The sequence below is a fragment of the Lepidochelys kempii genome, chromosome 4 (genome assembly GCF_965140285.1).
Source record: "Lepidochelys kempii isolate rLepKem1 chromosome 4, rLepKem1.hap1, whole genome shotgun sequence".
In the NCBI taxonomy this organism is placed as follows: domain Eukaryota; kingdom Metazoa; phylum Chordata; order Testudines; family Cheloniidae; genus Lepidochelys; species Lepidochelys kempii.
Genome location: NC_136383.1, coordinates 20,861,869 through 20,885,962, shown reverse-complemented (window position 1 = coordinate 20,885,962; position 24,094 = coordinate 20,861,869). Strand labels below are relative to the sequence as shown.

Sequence of the window (24,094 nt, the reverse complement as noted above, 5' to 3'; positions counted from 1 at the left end):
GTCCAGTACACCCAAATGTTTCTGGTTTCTCCACATGCCTTGCTAACTTTGGTGAGAGGTATTAAAAATACAATCCCCAAAGTACACAGAGGCATCCCACTGAAAAAAAACAAGTGCATGGCAAGCTTTTCTATTCATCTAGGCAGAGTATAAAAACCCCAACACCTCTCCTTCCCCCAGAATGTTACATCCCTCTTTAATCGCTGATATCTGGACTCACGGTACTCAAGGAAATTTCACAAATCTACATGATGCACTTGAGTGCTAGGTGCTCCTGTTAGGATGTTTTTGAATTATCTGAAAGAAATAAGAAACCTCATATAACCAGGCAGCTCCCTACTGTGTAGGGATGTGAGAAGAAATAGGAATGGAAGTTACTCTTTCCAAAGTCACTTAGAAGTAAACTCCCTCATCTGACTTAATAGTTGCTTGTTTCAGATGACAGCATCTGACTACCTTAAAACTTACTGAAATGCTACACTTCCAAAAACAAAAGCCCAAAACATGCCATATCTCTTTTATGAGAACTGGCCACCACACACTGAGGTGCCTAATCCTGTGAGATGCTAGGTACCCGCAATTCCCAGGGGTTTAATGAGAGCCCTAATAGAAATAAAATACAGTAATTGATACCACATTGTTCCCAAACTGCATTCCAATTGCTCGGCAGTTAATAAAAAGAAACAGAGCTGCTTAAAGCACAGCCCCATAAATTCTAGTATCTACAATGACCGAAAGGGAGAAAGCTTGTCTGCCATGATTTGTGAAATACAAAGCTATTCATCAATAAGAACTTTAAGAGAAAACCTCATATTGACAAAGTCCTCGAGAAGACTTTAAGAAAGATTTGGGGTTTCACTGCGGAGTAGAAAAGCTGCTTTTGTTCATATCAGCAATGCATGATGTACAAATGGTAATTCATCAATGATTAGTGAGGATTGTTTTGTTGTGAACTGAAGAAATAAGGACAGGAAAATTAGTGCTTTTCAATACTCCCAACATATGAGATGTCTCCTTTCCTGTAATTTTATATGGGACAAAGTGCCCTTTAATCTTTCTTTAGGACACCACATGCCTACTTTTCAATGTAGCTGCTGAACAACAAAAAGGTTTTTGAAGCAGTTACAGGCGAGGTGGCCAAAGTTGCATAATAAATACAATTTACTGCATGGCTCTGCTATTTGTTACAGAGCTAGTACCTCCATATATGATTACTCTTTCTGAACTATGATGTGACATACTAAGGTAGAACCTTTAAAAGTCCAGATAAAGTTAATTTGATGATTTTCTTCAACTATCCAACCAGTAGAAATAAAAAATCCCACAAGTATTTGGCAGGTAATCAGCCTGGAGAGCTTGTAAATGTATTTTGTTTCAAATATGAACCAGACTACCATCATTTGAATGCAAATTAATACTCGCCATTGAAAGGGTTGTACTTACAATCACTGCTGCAAACATGTCAAGAGATAATCCTTACATAATGCCACTGGAATGATAACAGAGATGTATAAGAAAATTATAAGGTCACCATATTGGTTTGATAACAGAGTTATCTTTACCTTGAAGGTCTGGACTGAGAGTAGTCTTTGGTTTGCAACTAACTTGTTTTTTGTTCGTTTGGTTGTTTTTTGACAAATAACAGTTCACAATTTTGGCAGCATCACCCAAGGAGTCTGTCAAGGTTCCTCCCCCACTCTGAACTCTAGGGTACAGATGTGGGGACCTGCATGAAAACCTCCTTAGCTTACTTTTACCAGCTTAGGTTAAAACTTCCCCAAGGTACAAATTAATTTTATCCTTTGTCCTTGGAATATCCACTGCCACCACCAAACTCTAACTGGGTTTACTGGGAAACGTAGTTTGGACACGTCTTTCCCCCCAAAATTCTCCCAACCCTTGCACCCCACTTCCTGGGGAAGGTTTGGTAAAAATCCTCACCAATTTGCATAGGTGACCACAGACCCAAATCCTTAGATCTGAGAACAATGAAAAAACATTCAGTTTTCTTACAAGAAGACTTTTAATAGAAGTAAAGAAATCCCCTCTGTAAAATCAGGATGGTAGATACCTTACAGGGTAATAAGATTCAAAACATAGAGAATCCCGCTAGGCAAAACCTTAAGTTACAAAAAAGACACACAGACAGGAATAGTCATTCTATTCAGCACAGTTCTTTTCTCAGCCATTTAAAGAAATCATAATCTAACACATACCTAGCTAGATTACTTACTAAAGTTCTAAGACTCCACTCCTGTTCTATCGCAGCAAAAGCAGCATACAGACAGACACAGACCCTTTGTTTCTCTCCCTCCTCCCAGCTTTTGAAAGTATCTTGTCTCCTCATTGGTCATTTTGGTCAGGTGCCAGCGAGGTTACCTTTAGCTTCTTAACCCTTTACAGGTGAGAGGATTTTTCCTCTGGCCAGGAAGGATTTTAAAGGGGTTTACCCTTCCCTTTATATTTACGACAGAGTCAGAATGGAATAAAATGCAATACTATGGTCAAGAGTAGTGGTCCACTACTGAACCTACAGTAGGATGGAAGACTGTCAGCATGCCTAAAATTAGGGATGGAAGGCGGAAGAAACCCAAGAGAAGTCTGAGAACTGACTTGCCTACCCCTCAGGTAGCAACCACTGTGTTTTTCAACTTTATACACTGCTTACATAGCATGGCAAGGACTTTATAAATATTTACAGAGAGATATAACCAGAAAGATCTGAAGAGTTATCAGCTAACTTCTGCAACCTGGATGGCTATGCTGTGTGGAATGATGCATATAAGTAGCTCGAACAAAATAGAAAATCTTGTAAACACTCCTAAGCAGCAGAAAGCCAGATCCAGGTACTTGCTGAAGAGCTTTAAGCATGAAAAATTGTATTGGAACATGAAACATTACAGTTCATGGCATCGACCATCTAAAGGACATTGACTTGGTGGATTTTATTTCTTCCTCCAGACAGACTCTGCCTAAATGAATTCATTCTGTTGTCCATACAGATCCCACTTACTGAGTGAAGGGAAATGTCTTACACTAGAGTCCATGCAAGAAAATGAGTTGAAAAGAAAGAAAATTCTACAGTTACCATTATAATTCTTGTCAAATAATAATCACTTGCAGTTGTATAGTGCTTTATAATTTCACAAAGCACTGTTAACCAAAGAAATAGCAACCTTCTGAAAGGTAGACGCTGTTACACTTGTTACCTGACAAGGAAGTTGGAATGGAGAATGTCAGCAACTTGCCCTAGACCACACAGTGGGATAGTGGCAGAGATACAGTTAAACCTCAGCAACTCCTGACTCCCATTTCTCACATAACAATGCCTCGCTACTGAGTATGACTGGATCCTAGCAAATCAAAGTAGTCTACTCAATGAAATGAGATCCTTTCTTGGCTGACACATCAAGTTTGCTACACTGCATTCTAGATAGGAACTGTCCACTTTTGGCCAAATTCTGTCTATCTAGGTTCTTATATCATCCACTTCAGGATGTGCCTTCTCTTGGATGTGTAAACAGGATTACTGTTGTTATCTTTATGAACTCTATATTTGCATTTAAAGAAAACCTGTAAGTAATTCCATATGTAGGGTGAGAAATCAATTAACACACTAATAGCTCTCTCTTTTAGGAGGGGTGGGAGGGTGGGCTAGTTGATGTCTTCCCTGGAGGGAGAAGACAGTTTGAAGAGACTCTTCCCAAATGATGGACATCTACAAAAGGCACATCAGAAAGGGGAAATGCTAAACTAGCTTCAAAAGAGCTCTTTAAAATGGGGGGGAAACCTGGAATTCAGCAACTCATATGAAGCACATCTTGGAAGACAATGGATTTAGGATTTATAAACTGAGCTGTGAGACTATGATCTATGGCTCACAAAGCAAGTTACCAAGGGATCTAATCTGCATGCACATGTTTTTGCTGTTTATTGAATAGCCCATCTTACATTTCTCTTTAAGCAAGTTTAGTTGGTTAAATGTCCTGCTGATATTTTAAATGAACATTTTTTGAGTAGATTCTTTAAGTAACTGAATTCAAGCTCTCCTCAAATTACTGATTTTCTCTAGATAAATGATGCAAACACTTGGTCTTAATAAAATTATTCATGAGGAATAAATTCCTCATATTGCCCATTTCTAAAATGCCGAGACTATTTATGTTAAGCAAAGAGAAGCCATTCATTCATTGGGGGGGTGTTATTAACTTTGGTTGAAGCTTGTGCAAAGAATAGTGCCCCCCAAATGAACTGGTTTCGTACTCTTGGAGAAACTGTAACTTCTGTGGGAAGCGCTCCATAAAAAAACTAAGACATTTTAACTTAATTGAATTATCAAAATGTGTTTTGCTATGGTTCTAATTTTTTTTTAAAAATTCTTTGCAATAGAAACAATACATTATTCAGATAGTTGAATTTTGTTTCCTTAATGTGCAGAAGCTGCATGTGATTAAATAATGGTATTGTACCCTTGAGCTTATATCATAGGAAATAAACACTTGGCTAATAAGACCTTTTGTTTTTCCAAACTATATTTTATTTGTACTAATTTTTAAACTAAAATCAATTGGAATGTCAAGGATTCAAAATCGTACATTTCTTCACCAGGCTGCACTATTATCATCTACTTTGCCACCAATTTCACCTCTGAACACATCCGTTATCAATATTCCATTCAGACACAGTTCTAACCACAACATCAACAAATATAATATTCATTTTCCAAGTACAAAATGAGTAGCTATAAATTTCAACCTAGCAGGAGACAATATATGAACAAGGACTGCAAGATAAAAATAAAACTTAGGTGCAACATGTTTTTTGAAATTCCAACATGTGCTGCTTTACGGTTGTAAAACAGAGCTATTTTCTCTTTATAAATTGATTGCATGCCATGCTTTTGGACTTCCTTATTCTGCTCTGTGAAAAGTCTGTGTGGAAGTGTAAAATAAGATCCCAATCCTGCACTCTCTTAGTCATGTGCTTTAATTTAAGCACAGTAATAGTTCCATTGGCTTCAGTGGGACTATTTGTGTGCTTAAGGTTAAGCGCATAACTGTTTGTGGGATTTGGGACCCCATTTGGAAAACAGAGCAATGTCCATATTCTTTCCTGCAGGAAGAGATTGTCTTTTTTCTATTTTAAGTAGGCACTCAATAGTACATAATTAAACTTGTCCTGCAGAGAAGGAGCACTTTTAAGTGGACAGGACTGCTAAGTTTACCAGTTAACACACATTAACCTATCAACTGGTAAAAGGCATATTTTCAGTAAACTGGTGCAACTGTGGAAGTTCCAGAAGGTTCTGGGTACCCCCAGCTCTCAGTGAAGTGAGTGAGAATACACTGTACCTTGTAGAATGAGATCCTCACAACAAGTGTTGGGAAAGTATGACGGAGAAAGAGAAGAAATAGTGGTAAGAGGAGGCCAGTTCAGCAGAAACCAAAAAGTGCCAATACAACAGAGAAATACAGTGGGGAAAGGCAAAAAGGTAGGGATTGAAGCAAGGTAAGAAGGAGATGTATGTACAGTGGTTCACTTTCCAGATACATCTTTATATCAGAGTGGATTTTTATTAGCATTTTGTCCCTTTCAAATAATCCCACAAAGTATAAAATTATTGCCCCTAAAACTAAAGTGAAGGGTCCAGTCACTATTTGCTTTTGGCATTTGGTACACCAGAATATTTGCCTTTGTTATATATACTGGTTACATTTTTGACAAGAAACACAGAGCAGAAAGGTCATGATTAAAAGGAAATGCTTCACGAAATCTTACAACTTACCTTACATCCTATGAATTTAACAATGTAAGGGCCCAACCTTGACCCTAATGAAGTCAATGGCAAAACTCTCATTGCCATAAGTGAGACAAGAATAATAGCCTAAAGCGGTATACTTCTAAATGTAAAAGCAAAAGAGACTCCCTACCTTTGTTCTATGTCTACAGAAATGCAACCCTTAATCAATTAACTGGTAGATGTAAGTGAAAAACAAACTGAACGATGAGGAAGCCTATGTCACATATTGTCTCTTGGGCAGGAAAATAGAGAAGAAGTCATGCACCCCATCAAATCAAAATCGTTTTAAAGTAAAACCAGCAGCTAGGCTTAGGTTCAGAACAGGACTAAGAATGAGAGGATCAGTTTCTGCATGAAACTTCTATGACATACCTAAACTTGAAAAAAAAAATGATGCATTGTAGAGGTTGGGCTATCAAAATAACAGCTAAAAATTCTAAGTTTCAGAGTAGCAGCCGTGTTAGTCTGTAATTATAAGTTATCACCTGTTCCAGGAATGCACAGGAAAATGACTAATACAGGAGCAGGGGATAGTAAGTACACATGATAGAGATGAAATTTTTACCTAAGGAAGAAAACACTGTATTTAAAAAAATGCTACATAACCTAACTAAAATATCAGCTTTGCTTTTATTCACTATCGCAGAATCTTCAGGAACAAATCTTCTGACTCAAGTAAGGGGCATGGGGGAAGGTATGACTCTTGTGGCTGGGCATGGCATAGCTCCTCTTCTGTCTGCTTGTCGCCCCCTGTCAACAGCTACTCAGGCCACCCCGTGGTCTGTTCCTTCCTGTGACTCAGGCCTCCGGCCAGGTCTTATCTTGCCCCCTCTGGAGTGACCAAAGAAGTTCAAACAGAACCAAATGTCTAATGAATTAGGTGAGGTCTTCAGTTCCAACCTGGAGCTTGATAGTACTTACCCCTTTGCGCCCAAGGGCTTGCATGGGGACGGGGTGGGACAGAGGGAGAAAGCCAGGCCCATACTCTGCTCCAGGGAACCTGTGTTTAGGGAGCTAAGGATTGCTTCCTAAGATCCCTTGCTGCTTCCCTGAGCTGCTTCCTATCTCCTGCCTGCTTGGCTTGCACATGTCTTACACCCAGCTGTACTCGCCAGCTCTCTCCACATGGAAGCCTGACTCCTCAGGCAGGTTTCTCCTAGTCTGTTGCTCAGGAATTTCTGCAAGGTAGCAACCAGCCCCTCTAGGAGCCGATTGGAACTCCTTCACCCCTGCTACCACCCTCCCTACTGCAGTTCTCCTCTCTCAGTCCTCTCCTATAGTCATTCCTTTATAGGAATCACCCAGTCTGGTTCTGTCCAGCGAGGTCTAATCCTTCTTTACCTGTCTCCCCTCCAAGTGCCACAGAACTGGCTAACTGGGCTCTCTGGCTGCCATTCACCCTGTCACTGCTAGTGTGGGGTTTATACACTGCATCACAAATGGTCAAGAAGCTAACTCATCTAGCTCAGTAATGTCATTTACAGTGGATAAAAGTGTTCTGCTAAAATGCTTTAAAGTGTTGAATTATATCTTTTTTGGGGTATCCCTTTCTGCCCAGGTCTGTGATGCCTTCTCTGCCCCCTGCTGGAGGCATCAACACCCTGACACTCCCTGCCCAAAGGAAATTAACCAACAAGACAGTCCTCCAGAGAACTAGAGGGGCAGAAGGAAATACTGACCAATCAGGAACCCGCAGGCCAGCTTTTGCTCAAGAGCAAAGCTGGGTGAGATTGAGACAGAGGAGGAGCTCCTCAGGCTTCCCCCAAGTGTGCATTTGAAGGGTTTTTTCCTCTCTTTGTTTAAGAGTACAGACAGCTGAACCCTGTGGTGCTATTTTGTGACTTGATTGTTTAGGTGTAGACTCCAAGACTACTCTGCCCCAAGCAGGTGGCCAAACCTTGTAGACTAAGGTGGGGCATGCAGGCAATAACCTGTGTGGCTCTGAAGGGGGCACTACAGAGTAGCCCTGCAAACCACATCCTCTCCTCAAAAAAAACTCAACCAAACAACAAAACCTTAATAACTGGGGCAGAAAACAATGAAATGAAGACTCAGAAATAGAGATATTCTATATCTTATTCCTGGGAGAAAAAAGAGACTGTCAAATGTATTTTCTGTGAAATTAACAGTTTTGGTGAAAAGCAAAAAATGGAAATTTTTATTCTCTTTATTTCCTGTCTGCATTTCCACTTCCAAATTAATACATTTTCAAAGTAAATTTCTTTTTTATAACAGAAAATAAGTCTGTGGAAAAAAAAGTAGTCAATCCCAGAACATAGCCCACAGATTAATCTCGTTGCCCAAGCTTTCGACAATCAACAAAACTTAATAAACAGCACTTCATCATCTATGATAATATTTTCACTCTCAGTCCCTAGGTTCTCAATCACTTCTTTAGTTTGAACAGAGTCCAACTTATTCCTTATTACTAAAAGTAAGTCAATACTGTTTGAAGGAACTGCGGTATCGTCAACCCTGCTGGTCCACAGTGAGCAGACGGGTAGAGCAAGCACTAAGTTATCCATTTTCCAAGCAATTCTGCAATGTTTCTTCACGACCACAGATTCAGCAATCCTCTTCTTTGTATGGTTGATGTAGATGTAGAGCAACAACTATAGTTTTACACTCCAATAATTAAGCCAGATAATTGCATCAGGAGTAGCAGAGTGTATCACTGTCATGCCTCCTTCATATTTGTGAATCAGACACTGAGTCACTATATGTTCCATGGTCTGTACTCGATGACCACAGTTGCGTACTAGAGTGTCTTTAGGATTCCGTTTGTGTAGCAAATATCTGCATCTGTCATGATTTGCGTGGATGTGGCTTAGGGCTGCCCATGAGCTTCGCAGTACCACTGGCAATCATGATGCAACATGGAAACCTGTCTCTGATTCTGAGGAATATATTTTAGATGAAATCCTTGGGGGAGTTTTGGCATAAAACAATTAGGCCAAGTAGGATTCTTTGTATCGAAGACATAGCCCTACTGTGGCTAATTCTGCCATTTGTCTCTGGGCTGCTACTGCTTCAAAACACATTTGTATTGTCAATTTATCATAGTTACTCCCCGCCTTAACAACTGTCTGTCATTTCCCTCATTTCTATCTGTGAAATGACTCATACCATGCTTCTCACCATCACAGTATGGATCTTCTTCTCCTCCACTTTCAAGAAATTACCTACCAGAAAATGGCATTTTGCTTTTCATTTTTGTCACATGACCTCAAAGAGTTCCAATATTTACATAGCAAATATGGACAGTGCTTATGGTCAGTGAGAAACACCCACCCCAATGAAGGTACCACAGAATTAATAAGAAACTCATTCATCAATGTAAGTTCTTGGAAAAATAGTGTATCTTGGCAACCAACTTTTCACAGACTAATCAATGGCTCATTACTTTTTGAATATCAACCTGGTAGATATTTTCTTCCATTAAAAGGAACAGAAGGTAGAATATGCATAATACATATTTCAAGGCACTGCAGCTATACATAGTGCTTTACTGCAAGCAAAAGTGCTGAATAAAAAACACAATCTCTACCCTGAAGGCTTTACAGTTTGGAAGAAATAGAAAGGCTACATTTCAGTAAGCTAGGAAAGATAAGTTAAGACTATCACTGATGGGCTTCACCCACCAGGATGGGTTTTCAGAAGTGATCTGAGTGGTGAGAGAGAGAGAAAGCTTGAAATGTATTAATTATACGGCTCTTCCATGAATAAATGATTGTTTGAAAAAAGGCTCAAAATTGGGACTGAGGAATGAGACAAAAGGAGAAATCACAGTATTACTCACTGTGGGCCAGACAACCATCCCACAGTAAACACAGAAGGAGGGAACCAAGAGACTCCAAACAGCCAAATCCCCTGCTTGCCACTTCCCCTAGAATTCGTCCTCAAAAGACAGTCCTACAGTATGGAGGTGGAAGAGCAGAAAAATTAACATAGCCTCCGGCTATATTAATTATCTGGCAGATTCCTTAGAAGTTCAAAGGGGAGACATCAAGCCCTCTCCAATCACAGTCCTCCACAAGATCCAGGCACAGATGTGACACTGCAGAAGGCAAATGATACCTCCTACCACCACCACAAGCTTCAAGTGTGATACAGTCTCAGGAGCTTTTTCTCAGTAAAGACTGCAGGATTTGGCCCTGTATCTAAAGTCAGTATGTCGGAGATGTAATAAGACATTTATTCTTAGCCCCTAACTGATCAACACCCCCTCCCCATATTAAACCAGCCTTGGGTGAAACTCAGGGAGCTCAGCACGAAAATTTTAAAAAAGAATGTTCTGGTGCTAATAAAGCACCCCCCCTACAGGAACGTCCCTAACAAAAGTTATAAATCACCAAGGTTGCAAAGTAGAGACACCCAGGCACTGGGAAATTAGGGGGGATACTAAAAGAGACTCACCTGCCTCCCGCTTCACCTCCCTGCCACCTCCTAAGGGGCCCCCCAAAGCACAGGGCCAGGGCAGTCACCCTGATTCACTGTACCCGAGGGATGGTTCTACCCGCGGATACTAAAATTGACCAGGTTTCTCCCTGAGCCCCGTGGGAAAGGATAGGTGCTTTACACCCTGAGCACTTGGTAGGGAAAGGGTGGGGGTGCCTAAATTGACCGGGTCATGCCATAAGCCCTCAGTAGAGTATAGGCAGGGTGCCCTATGCAGGTAACAGTATCAGGAGCCTTTCGTCAGTAAGAACTGCAGAATTTAGCTCTGTATGTAAAGGCACAATCTACGAGATTAAGAAGAAGACATTTATTCTTAGCACCTAACAGATGAGTATTATGGTGATGAATATTTTTCCTCTGATAAAATGTGCACATTTTTTGTTTGTTTGTTTTTAAAGATGATGTAAAAAAATTTGGCCCACTGGCTCATAATGAATAATGACAAAATCTAAAAGAAACTCTTAAAGATGACTATCACCCTAAGGTACTTATGTGTAAGGCTGCAATTTAGTTACAGAGGTCATGGAAGTCACAGATTCCATGACTTCCAAAGACCTCTGTGACGTCAGCCAGCGCTGGCTGGGAGCTGCATGGTCCTTGCCATCTGCGGAGGCAGGGAGCTGCGGGGGAGCCCCGCCACTCTCTGACCGCCTCGGGCAGTGGGGGGACCCCCGGAGCTCCCAGCAGCCGTGGGAGGCAGGGGGGACCGCCGCAGCTCAGAGTCACCAGTGGAGGGGACCCCTGGAGCTTGACTTTTACTAAAAATGTCCATGACAAAATCTTAGCCTTACTTATATGTTCCCAATTACTGAAGCATCCAAGTGCCTCACAATCTTTAATGAAAGACCCCTGTGAGATAGGAAAGTACGACTATCCCTATTTACAGATGTGGAACTGAAGCATACACAGGTCACACATGAAGTTCGTAGCAGAGCAGGGAATTTAACCCAGGTCTCCCAAGCCTTAGGCCAGAGTCCTCCTTATCAGCTCTTAACATTGGAGTTTAAAAAAAAAAAAGGAAGAGGGGTGAGAAATTTACCACATGCCACCACCAACCCACACTTTCCAAACTTAGCAAAGTGCTGGACAAATCTGTTGGGAGGACTGTACTAGAAACAAGCAAGGGTAATTGTTTTGTCATGAACTGAGACTGACTGTTCTGAAGAATAAATGTAGGTTCCTGGTGATAATTTTATGTTCACCTTTACTACTCTGGTTATGCTCGGAAGCAATTGAGAACCAAAGGCAGACTCTTCACTGTCTGATTAAGTACTCAGAGCATTTCCATTTGACAAAAGGACCATCTCAGTGTAAATCCTCAAGATGGGAAAGACACAAAAAAGTAGCACCTGGCACACTATTAAAACTTTATTGTCCAAAAAATTGAAAACTGTATGCAATTGTTTTAAATGAATATGGGTATGTCTTAATGTGTTGTAATGATGGTGATGTTCATGATTGCTTCTTTTCCCGTGCCCCAGGGCGCACTTGGAAAAGATATGTTTTATCTCATTGTGTTTTTCTTTTGCTGTATTATTTAAATGCCTGCCTACTCTAGACCTTCCCAATAGGAAGCAAAAAAGCACTTGTTTAATTTAATTTCTATATTGGTTCTTTTAGTAAGTGGCAGCTTATGATACCAGCATTAGTTTAGCAGCTGTATCAAAGTATTATCACATAGGCATGAAATTTTGTATTGAGACGTGTTTTGTTTTTAATTAGTCCAGGAGAACCACAGCAAATTCTTCTCCTTTGCTGAATTCTCTCATGACCCTGGACTGTGCATTTCTGTCCTTGTAGTCTGTTTATTAAGCAAAAAAAAAAAAAAAAAAGTTTGGTGTCTAGATAATTGGTCTGATTTTCAGAGGTGCTGAGCACAATGAAGAATATGGGATTTGCATACAATCAGCACCTCTGAAATTCAGATCAGTTACTTGGGAACCTAAGTTGCACCCACATTTGAAACCTTCCGTCAGGCTCTTAATATTTTGCTTTTTCTTCCTCCTTCAAAATAAAAGAAGCTAGAATATACTGCTTGCTGAAAGAGCAAGCTCAAGAAACTCAAGTCCTCTCTTTCCCCACAGAACAGGAACAGCACATGTAATGGCAGGGAAAATTTCTCTACACCATCTTACATGTGCTTTAAGCCTGACCTACAGGAAGCATCTCTAAAGGTATGGAGTCTCCATCTCTCTTGTAGTTCAGTCACTATACGCATTCATTACTAAGCTTCTTTGCTGAGATGGGCAACAAGAATTCCACGATAATATCAAATTGGTGGTGGTTTTGTGATGTGAACTTCTGTCAGCTGGGAACTAGACTGAATGTACCCAGTTTATTTTATACAGGCTACTGAACAAAGAATAGTGCTTTAGTTCACGCTTCGTTTTGTTAAAACTTACAAATGGTACATAAGTTATTGTACTACTTACAATATACTGTAGATATAATCTTTTTTCTGTAAGATTCCAGTCACTCACCTCCATTCGATTCCACTCTAACACAACAATATCTTACAAATACTGCAGATGTGGTACCATCTTTGTAATGCTTTTTAAATTTTCGTTAACTGATGGTTTGAGACTTGTAACATCATTTCCACCAAACATAAATATGCATTTTTAGAGCATCATTTGGCATCTGGAACATCACTGACTCCTTCATTAAAAAGCCCACAAGATTACTTCCCTGGGTATCTGGTGTTCTTTAAGAAGCTGCGTAGATCATAGTTATAACAGGTTAGCAAATGACAACTTTTATTTATTTCACTGGAGGATTTAAGTTATCGTCTTACTGTGTCAGATTCATTCTATTAGGCTTCAGGGGAAAATGTCCAGCCCCAGTAAAATGATGTTCAGGAGATTTGAAAAATCTTAGTTTCTAGCCTCTTCCAGTTTTTGGAGAAACTCATTTAATCACAAATCACAGCTTACAAAACAATCCATGCCTGCAAACCGTACAGACATTTAAATAATAGGATTGTAAGGCCTGAAATTGGTTTACTCTGAATTGAAACTAATTATACTGTTCCATCTTTTTAACAAGAGGCTCTCTTGTTGAAGAATTAGCCTATAAACTATTGCATAAAATAATAAGAATACATAAGAATAATGGTTCAATAGTTCCTGCTTTCTTTTTAATTTTTGCTAGGATATCTGTATTATGACATACATGCAGAAAAGTCACATGTTCGATTTATTTCATGCTCATTATTTTTTGTATTACGGTAGCACTAGGAGCCTTAGTCTTGAACCAGGATGCCACTGCTCTCGACACTAAGTAATATGAACATCCAATTATTAGCAGTGGCATGGTATTCTTTGTTAATTTAGCTACATGGGTTTATTTTGTTCTGAAACTTATAAATCTAAATATGGATGTGGGAATCTCAACAGTAAAACTAAATTGATGCTGCTCATGTTTAATTCTGATATTTCATGTATGCAAATCTATATAGGGAATGGGGGAAGAGCTCTTCAAAGGCACAAATGGGAGTTTAGTTGCCCAATTCCCACTGAAAATCCAAGTAAGCGTACAGATGCTGTGCACAGTGACATAACCAACTGCAAGAAGTGACACACTTGTCACACTTGGAAATAAAAACACGAGTGAGCTAAAATATTTAAATTCCCAACAGATTATCACTTGTCCTATCTGATTAGTAGTGGTGCCCAAATTTTATACATGTAAGAACTTTTTTTTTTTTCCATTTTGTATGTAAAACCAAACTCTGGTTTACTGGAGTTTCTGAACTGAAAGAAAGTTACCCACCAACCACCCCGTCAGACACGTAGATACAACTTCTCTCTAAGTAGGTCTGCTTCCTAGGAATTCCCATAGTTTTATTCTGAGGACCATCATTTTGTCCTACACAGTTTCTCTCTCCTCCTGCAAGACTTCCATTTGGTGCATTTTCTTTCAAAATGAAAGTACATGCAAACACAGCCAACCTTTGTGCCACTGCTGCTTCAGGTCTTGGTTCTTCTCCACAGCTTAATTTACAACATGACCTAACCTCAATTTGCCTGAAGCTTGCAACACTCAAGGATACCCTGTATTCTCCCACCCTTAGGGCCAGATCTTCAGCTGGTGTAACAGTAGAACTCTTGACTTCAATGCAGCTGTGCCAATTTACACTAGATAAGGATCTGGCCCTCACTCTTCTATAACTGCAACATGCCCTACAAACAGACCAGGCTCCTATTTTCCCTCATTATGACTTTCTGAATATGTATTGTATTCAGAAACAAGTATTTTTATCTATATGCAGTTTGTAATCTGTGTCTATCTGTCTCAAACAAACACGATGTTGTCTTACACCAATTATTGGTCACTCCAGCCCCCATCTGTACTTTTGCTACCGTAACCTTTGATTTGTGTGTTCCCAATTAGCAATTTAAAAATAAGGAATAAAACTAAACTGAATTCTTTAATGTTTGAGCCAGCAGGGCTGCTATAGATAATGTAATTTAGTGGAGGACTGAGAATAACACGAATGACAAAATTAAAAACTTTATTTAATATTAAATAATTAATTAAGCAAGCAGTCATTACAATATACACAGCATTTATACTCACATTCTAAGTTTAAATGATGTTTATAGGAGTGATCAATCCTTGCATGAAGAGAATTGGTATAATCCTTTCTCGAACAGTTCCTTGATAGTGGATGGGTGCACCTATCTAAATCAGCATATTGATTTTTATAATCAATTATAATAATGCCTCTCTAACAGGGTTGGCACCTGCCTCTCAGGAGTGCTCCCCCCCGCCCCCATGCTCCCTGATCAAGTGTTTGTGCCTGAAGTCTCTCAGTTTGTGGTGCTGTAGGTGGAATAGAACAAATTGCTTCCAAGGGGATACATATTTATCTTCTCTGAGCCCTGGTACAGGGCCATAACCCCAAGGCTTCTAAGCTCAGTCCCTGCTGGGTCCCCTCTGCGAGCCAGGAGCTCCTTCTTAGCTCTCCCGATCTTTGGCAGCCCACCCCCCGAGCTCAGCCCTACCCATACTGAGCTGTTCATAGTCCTGCTGCTCTTTCTAGCCAGCCAGGAACCTGGTGCTCTCTCTTGTAGCTCCAGGCAGCAACTGACTGACTCTGTCTCTGCTACTCCTGTTTATGTGGCCCTCCTGGCCACTGATTGGCCACTCCTGCAGCCCTTTTGATTCGCTGTTTCCCCTGCAGCCATACTCGGCCACTTGAAGGACTTCACTTCTGCTCCTCTCTGGGACTGAGTGAGGACCCTGAGGCCTCCAGCAGTGGGCTAAATCCACCCAGTCACAGTCCCTTAATTAATTAGCATTAATGAATCCACCCTTTTAACCATAATTAAATATTTTCTACTTTCTCACTGCCTGTTTAACATTAAACTCATCTTTCATTAACTCCTGCTTAAATGTCATACCAATAAGTATCAATACAGATGGCATTTTCCAAAACATTAACATTTTGTCTAGAACACATGTAAAAACCAGCTAGGATCAAAACATGCTTACAATGTGACCTGGGATTAAAGCCTAATTTATCTTCAACTTGCCTCTGAATTGTTTTATATCACTTTACTCATATTTTGCCAGGCATCACTTGATAATTGTCAAGTCTATTTTTAGAAAATAGATTTTTGGGCCTACTTACATGTCAACACATTTCCATATCTACACGGTCAAGCATTATCTTTATAGGCTACACTACCCAGCAGTTGTTCTTTATATTTATCCTTGTGTGAGGGCTGGTTCTACATTCAAAACCAATGGGGTTCCGTCTCAGCTGAGCTGTGCTACTACCCATTAAAAATTAACAACAAAAATTACAATCTTTAATTAATAGGCACAGGAGGAGCTCCTAATTCACTACAGAATTTCCACACTGCTTGTTCATCAAATTCAAAATAATTTAGCAACTACCTAATTAATTCCTAATTGACATCACTGGGCCATTACACCAACCTTTGGCTGTGTATCAACAGATATTGGCCTAAGGCCTATCAGGCTTTCAAAAACACGATGAGCCTATCTAATACAACTTTCACTTTTTAAAACAATGCAAACAAACACACTGGATTGTTCCTGTTACAGGGGTTGATCACTGTGAATTTGAATATCTTATTAAAGGAAGTAAAAGAGATCAGAATCTAGTATGACAATTTTAATTAGCCATTCAAAAAATAATTAAAATTTTTATCCAAATGAAAAGTAGAAGCTATATTCTATCCTGCCCTAGAGAATTTATAATATTCCATTATATTTTTAAAGATCTGGCTATTGAGGAGAAACAAATATCTGCATTATGATACAATGCTACAACCGAAAACACTACATTTCTGATCCTACTAATGTGCACACAATAAAAACTACCTATCTCTAACATCAGCATGTGGTAGTAGGATAACCCATGAGCCCTAATTATGTCACCGACATTTTACATTGTCTTCTCATTATTTGCAGTATTAAATAGCCACAGCACCACATCATTAAACTTTAAACCAAAAAATAAAAAGTGGACCTATTTACTCTTATTTTTCACACAGAAAGACTAAAATAATCAGTGCCATATCTTAACATAAATATGTGTACATCGTAAATTGAAATATCTAATCCCTTCCAGTCAAAACATGTCTACATATAGCACATACAAAAAATACATATAGCACATACTAAAAAAAAAACAACAGAATGATTGTTCCTTATCTCATCTTTGCTTCTCTTGACAATCTTGGATTGTAAGCTCTTCAGGAGAGGGAACATGTCTAAACCAGCAGCTAGGTTTAGAGAACATCCTGTGAATTAACAATGCTAGAAACATTAAATCTAGTATATTATTATAAACTTTTAATAGCAGCTTTAAAAGATATTTAAGCCTTGGCAGCCTAAAAGACAATATATTTAATGGGGAACAGTTAATAGGGAGGTGCCACATAACCTCACCCAGCCCATTAAAAAAGTACCTTCTCTGATCTTCGTAAACAGTTGTTATACTGTACTTTCAAGAAGGATGACCACTACCTTAACTACGTTGATTTTGGCTTCTAGAGCTTGTCATGCCACCTCACGGGTGTCTACTAACTGTGACTAACTTATTAAGGATTTATGCACTACAGGGATCATAATCCTCATCACACTGTACCAGTTGGATCAGAGATCCATCAAGGCTGGTGTCCTACATTCTGCCAGTTACCAGTATATTTAGCACTTTATAATTGTGAAGCCCACTTCCCCCTTTACTCTACTAGCTAGCTAGCTAACATCATCAGTGTTAAACATTATTATTTCTACTATTACTGCTACATGGGGGGAGAAGGGAGAAAATACTTCCTGACCCCTGCAGCAATCAGCCCGTGCACTGAACCATGGAGTTTGATCCTTAGCTGCAGCAGGCAAGTGTTCTGAACATGAACAAAACAGCATAAATTATCTTATATGCTCCATTTCTGCACATAAAGGTTACTTTGGTTAGTTAACTGGAAGTGTTAAATTCTTTAAAAGTTTTTATTTAGAATATAGGGTCAAAGGACCAGATCCTCAGCTGGTATAAATTGGCACTGTTTCGCTGATTTAAACCTGCTACAGCAAGTTACACCAGCTGAGGATCTGATCAAAAATGGTCAAACCTGGTTGTTTAAAAGCAGCCGCTTGAATCCATATTTAGGTATCGAAACAAGAAGTCTGATTTTCAGAGATGCTGAGCACCTGCAGCTTCAATTTAAGCACCTAGAAATGAATTTGGGTAGCTAAATTTAAATACCCAAGTCTGAACATTTTGGCATCAGTTTTTGACAGGTTCCATCTTACACTAATCAATAGGTTTCAGACTTCTGTATTAGACTGCGACTCACTTCCAGATTTAAATATTTGTGAAACTACACTCTGGTGGCTTTACATGAGTCCATTCTGTATATTTTTATTTAAAATTGCAGAACTTTTCCCCCTTTTTTTGTCTTTTAAGCAGGACTTTCATTGCAAAATTCATTAACATTCCCAGGCTTCTTCAATTTAAAAACATTACAAAATTATTGGGGCACTTCAATTTGTTATAAGCAGCTCAGTTTAGAGGTGATCATGATTCTGGTCACATGCAATGTATACAAGTAATTTAAAATCATGACAGAGCCTTAGATTTTTTTTAAAAGAAATTCAGATTAAAATAATCATTTTTCTGGGCATGCCTGGAGTCAGCTATTAAAAATAACTGGGCTACTTTATATTTTTAAGAGAGCTTTTATCTTCTATCCTTCATAAACAAGAAAACAAGGGATACCACACAGAAGAAGAACCAGTGCTGTTATTATGGAATTTGTTTTTCAATGGAGGTTATATGAAAATCCATGGGGTATTTGTATTGCTCTGAATATGCTTTTTGCATGGTCTGAAAACAAGTTTACATAATGTTCCTTCAAGTGTATTTATGGGGTGGAATAGGGTAATAGTCCTTTTAGCACAATAGACTTGATCCTCCTCTCTTCTGCGGGGCTTGCTTCACTGTGAATTATGGGAGACAAGCTCGTGCACTTACTCGCACGTGAGTGTAGCCTGTTTTTCAAAGCTATGTATTGATCTGCACCATATATCTCATGCAGGATCAAGCCCCAAAGTTACCTGAGCTGTAAACATTAACTTGTGTTTGAATAATTTTCCAGCATAATTTTCAGGTATAGAAAATGCCTATTTACAAATAAGCGTCTAAGGGCCTGATCCTGAAATGGGAGCTGCAAATGTGGACCTTAATACCTAAGTAGCACCATAAGAGAATCAGCTGGGAGTAAGGAACTGCAAGCACAAAACCTTCTCCAGGATCTGGGTCCTAAAATCCAAATATGGCATTTAATACTGTTACTAAGAAATGTACATTGGAATATTGGAGCCACAATGAGTACCGGTAGTTTTGCTGTTTGTTTTTGCCTTAAAAAGTAATTCTCCCCTGGTAATCAGACATATAAACCATTCTGACTATTCTTATTGCAACAAATATTCTATCTAGCTTCTACACAATAATTCTTCTTACAACATTCTGCTTGTCTGATGTCCTCAGTACTAGGCACCATATTAGAAATCAGTTATACACTATGGCTGGACTTCCTGTGATATGGAGCTAAAAATACCAAAAATACCCACTGCGTTCTCAATATTGGGAGCATAACAGGGTTGGGCCGACTCCTGGGCTCCCCCTTGTGGCCAAAGGGGCCTCTGTGGCACGCTGTTTTTCTTTCTGCTCTCGAAGCCCCCTTAACAACTGCACATGAGCTTCTCTCTGGTAAACACCAACCCTGCCTGGGGCCAGTTTAATAACAGAAATAGCTCTTAATGTTCCTCTGGGTCCCAAAATAAAGTCCATCACCACACAAAAATCATAGCTGGAGCTCTTTCTTTTTCTCACAGCCCGTCTTCCCTGCTCGTCCTAGCTGAAGATAAGCTTTTAGGCCCAAACTCCATCCAGGTTTCCATACTGGAGCCTTTTGCTGTTTGGGCTTCTCTCATCTCCAACACCCTTGGTCTCTGGATCTTCACTGCAGGAGCCCTTCACACTGTCTGTAGTCTCTCTGCAGTTTTCTGAGGTTCTCCCCTTTATTGCAGCCTCCCACTGCTCTTTGTAGAACTATCATCTTGATCTCTGAGCCAGGAGTGACTCATTTTGTAATCAGGATTGGTTAGCTGCAGCCCTTCTGCCCTTAAGGGGTGAGTCACTTTGTAACAGGGAGACTGATCCCAAGAGAAACTTTTAGATTAGAGAGAGAGCATTACAGTGCAGGGAAATGCTCACAAGATAGTTTAATTTTGTTAAAAAATATGCTCGTTCAAATCATCCATGACTCATTGTGGTGCATACTCTATTATTTTGATGAGATGTAATTGAATCAGAAGTTCCACTTGCAAAATAATAAGGCACATTAATCAAATTCTCACTGAGGTACTACACAGCTAATGAATTCAACACAATCTCTACAATATCAGAATTCTAACATTTCGGATGATTCTAAGACAACATCTAAAAATTACAAACTATAGTAGTACTAGGGCCCTATTTGAAATATCAACTAATTTATGTTTAGCAAATTGCAGGTAATAATCTGTAATTTTTAAGAAGACCAATTCCTACTTGTAATATCTCTTCTCTTATAACTGTTAATTTGACTAGAACTCCAGGACCAGTGTAGTGGTCCCTCACTCTCCAGTAGGTATGGAAGCCACACTGCCTCACTGTAGGGGCAATAGTCTTCGGGCTCGAGTCACCTGGGCAGGATCCGTCTAACAATAGCAACCACAAAATAATAGTCCAGGCTCCTGTCCCCAACCCAGGGTGGGGCATGCCAACGTCGTCTTTAGCCCTCAGCCCACTCAGCTGGGGCTGACACCAATTAACAGTCTGAAGCCCCTGCCCTCCGGTGGGGCCGGGTTAGCAGTAGGCTATCGCCTATGCCTGCAGGTCGAGGCAGCCAGCAAATATACATCATCTGTAGCTCTCGCCCTTTGGGCAGGGCAGAGCAGTGAGCAGGCTTCAGCCTAAGCTGGGGTTTAGGCAGCCAGCAAGCACACAGTCAATAGGCTCTAGCCCTTTTGGCATGGCAGAGAAGGGAGCAGGCTTTAGCCTGGACTTTGGGCTCAGGCAACCAGCAAACCCATACAGTCTCAGGGTTCAGGTAGGGGTGAGCGCTCACACAGTCTCGGGGACTCCAAAAGGGGTTGAGCACCCAGCAGGTAGTCTAGGGTGCTGACAGTGGTGTTCACGGAGCACAGGTCTCCTGGCCTAAGGTGAGGAGTCTGCCACCCTGAGGTTTGTGGGGCAGGGTAATGCAGGCCTGCCCTACTCCACCGTGTCCCAGCCCAGGGCCCTAGCAGTGACAGAGAGGTCTGCCACTGGGCCAGTGGGGATCCAGCAGCAACACACTGACCTAGAAGCGGTCAGCCCTGTACCCAGCCAGTCGTCAGCTGCCCCTGGGCTACTTTCTACCTCCCCAAGGTTTAGTACCTGGGTATGCACCAGTCCTCGGGCTCCTCTGGGTAGACAGCCGACGGTAGTCCTGGTAACCCCTCATCTTGGTCCGTCTCTGCCGGGGGGGCAGGGTGTGGCAGAGCGTAGATTCAGCTCCTGGGAGCCGCAGCACGCGTCCGTCTAGTCTGCTTGCTCCCACTCAACTGAGCAGCAGGGTCCTCCCTTTATACTTCCTTTCCCACCCCGGTCCTTCTGGCAAGGGGGGTGGGGCAGGTTTGGCTCCACCCACCAAGGGGAGTGCAGTGGTCCCTCACTCTCAAGTCTAGAGGGAGGCCACTCTGCCTTACTACACCGGCCAACAGAAATTCTGGAATTCTCTCAGCAGACCATTGTGACTCCCAGCTTCAAAACTCATAGCAGTCAAAGTCAGACTAGCAGCTGGTTTTTTCTTTTACTATTTAAGGCTGCAAAAACAGCAGTTTTTTGAGGATCGGAGTTTCCCTTTTCAGAATTTCAAATGAAGTTGACAATAACTTGACAATTTCACAAGAGAATAAATATGATCTTCTGGTTACTTTTAGTGAGTTTTAATGTACAGGAATTTAATCCAGTAAATCTAAGGAAAGAATAAAAGCATAATTGTTCTGATTTCTTAAAGTGTTGAAAGGTAAGGTTTGTTATTTTAACATTTACAGTTAAGTAGATAGACCATCTTCAACCAACACCTAATCACAAGAGATGTCTTCCTATAACCACTTTGTAGCATTGTTAATCTGCTATTTATATAGGAATCTGTCCTTGTTTACCCAGTTCAGCTCATCCTCCTGCCACGCAGTAGGATACTGCAAACAGGACATGTACTGCTGGTACTGCCATTCCATGTGCATGTCCTCTGGGTACTCTGCTTCCTATTGAGACACTGTGGAATAGCTATTCAGTCTTTCCCCATAGTACTGTGATGCCAATAGCATTAGCAGCATGTTAAGTGTCTTGCATGCATATTTCATCCAACTGCGTTGCAGAAAAACACCATGTAAACTCAGTTCAACCAATTTTATTGTTACTCGGTCAGATAGTGTGTCATGAACAGCTACAAAAACACAGCTCTACTTTTTCCAACGAGTAAATCTCTTATGTATTATAGGCCTGATCCAAAGTCCTTCGAACTCAATGGCACTCTCTCCACTAACTTCAATCTGGTTTCAATTAAGTCATTTAGGCCCAGATTTGCCAAGGTATTTAGGTGTTGCTGTGCTCAGAATTGTAATGCCTAACTGATTTAGGAGCCTACATTTTTTAAAGGATTTAGACACTTCAGAAGATTTAGTCTTTTGAAAATGAGACAGGCTCCTAAATCAGTCAGGCAATGCTGAGCGTAGCAACTCCTAAATGCCTTTAAAAATCTGGGCGTAAATGACTTAATTTCAAAGCTCAGTGAATGCTGAATTCCATGCTGTGAGGTGCCAGCACACATCAAGATCTCATTTATTCCTGTTACAACATGGCTCTGAAAACAATCTGAGTTGACTGTGGTTACAAGCATTAGTGTTCGTTATTTGCCGACCATCAACAGCTCTGGTCATTTGGAATTAATTCAGATTACACAGTTTTTAACTAAAAGTAAAAGAGAAGATCAAATTGTACATAATAAGAACAAGAAGTGAGAGAAGTTCATATTCTCTGTAGCTATATTAGTAAACATTAATTGAAAGTAAGTGTGACAAAGCATTAAGCACCATGCTAAGACATATTCTAACATGCACACAGAACAGGCTCACTAATATCTGTGGTGGCTTTTTGGTGGCTCTGCAGTAAACACTAGTTATTTTAACCATCTGGAAAACCAAATGAATTTGTCCTTGATGCGGTGCAATTGGGATTCTTTTGCTTCTGTAAAAATTGCCTCAGTGTGATAATTGGCCATATGAAGTGATCCACAGTAAAAAGGCTTGATCTCCAAGTAATGACAGCAACCCAAATGATGTTAAGGAATCAGCAACTGAAGTGTAAAGAACATGATATCCTGCATGCCAGTTCCCAAAGGCAATTAGAACCATTAAGCTGCTAAATGCATAATCCTCTCCCTCCTCATCCCAATTAATTTTTATTACTTCTAAGTAAGTGCACTAGTTTTTTCCTTTATGTTACAGTACATAAATAATATTCAAGTTGTAAATATCCAATATTTGTATGACTTACCAGAACGATGGTGATGCTGTTCTTCTAGGAATTCCAAATCAAGCATGAGGTCATCTTCATCCAACTCACAGGAACCCAAGTTATTCAGAACATCCTGTACATGAAAGCAAAGCAAGAGTTTAAAAAGATCAGCCTTTAACACTGAACCAGGGTACTGGGAGCTATCAAACCTAGGTGATACATCAATGGTTAGATTCAAAAATTAACAACAGGAAAGCTCTTTGAATTAATAGTCTCTGCAATACTGTGTACAACTTCAAACTACCTTCACTTTTAAGTTGTAGCAATGGTGAAACTGAATGAGAAATTAAGTACACTGCAGGATGACTGTGCCTTATGCTAGCTTTCTCCCCCCCCCCCCCCCCGCCGCCTCTTGTGATAAGACACACATTCATACAACCATGGATGACCAGTTTTTGATACGCCTCCACATGCTATGTCCTTCCATATGCACCTTATTTTAATAGCCCTATTGACATCAGCAGGATTATTTGTGGAGAAAGGTGCTACTCAGCCTGAGTAAGGGATCAGAACCTGGCCCACAGACCGGATAAACACAATAGGCCAAATTCTGCTCTCATTTAAATCCAGAGGGCCAGATGATCTCACCTGCAATTAACAGAGCTATACCTGGAAGAAAAATACTAAAATCTGGACCCAGTTTAGCAGAATAAAAATTGGCCCTATGGCTGAACTGAGCTACAGAAAAATTA

At 40.2% G+C, this 24,094-nt stretch overlaps 1 protein-coding gene across 5 annotated transcripts in view; it reads right to left on the bottom strand.

Moving 5' to 3' along the window:
* Window positions 1-24,094, bottom strand: part of CCSER1 (coiled-coil serine rich protein 1) — a 1,061,474-nt gene that overhangs the window by 836,470 nt on the left and 200,910 nt on the right. For all 5 annotated transcript variants that reach the window (XM_073340691.1, XM_073340694.1, XM_073340695.1 and 2 more), the window contains exon 4: window positions 23,382-23,475. In XM_073340691.1, the coding sequence (XP_073196792.1) occupies window positions 23,382-23,475 (94 nt within the window). The remainder of the gene's footprint in view (window positions 1-23,381; window positions 23,476-24,094) is intronic.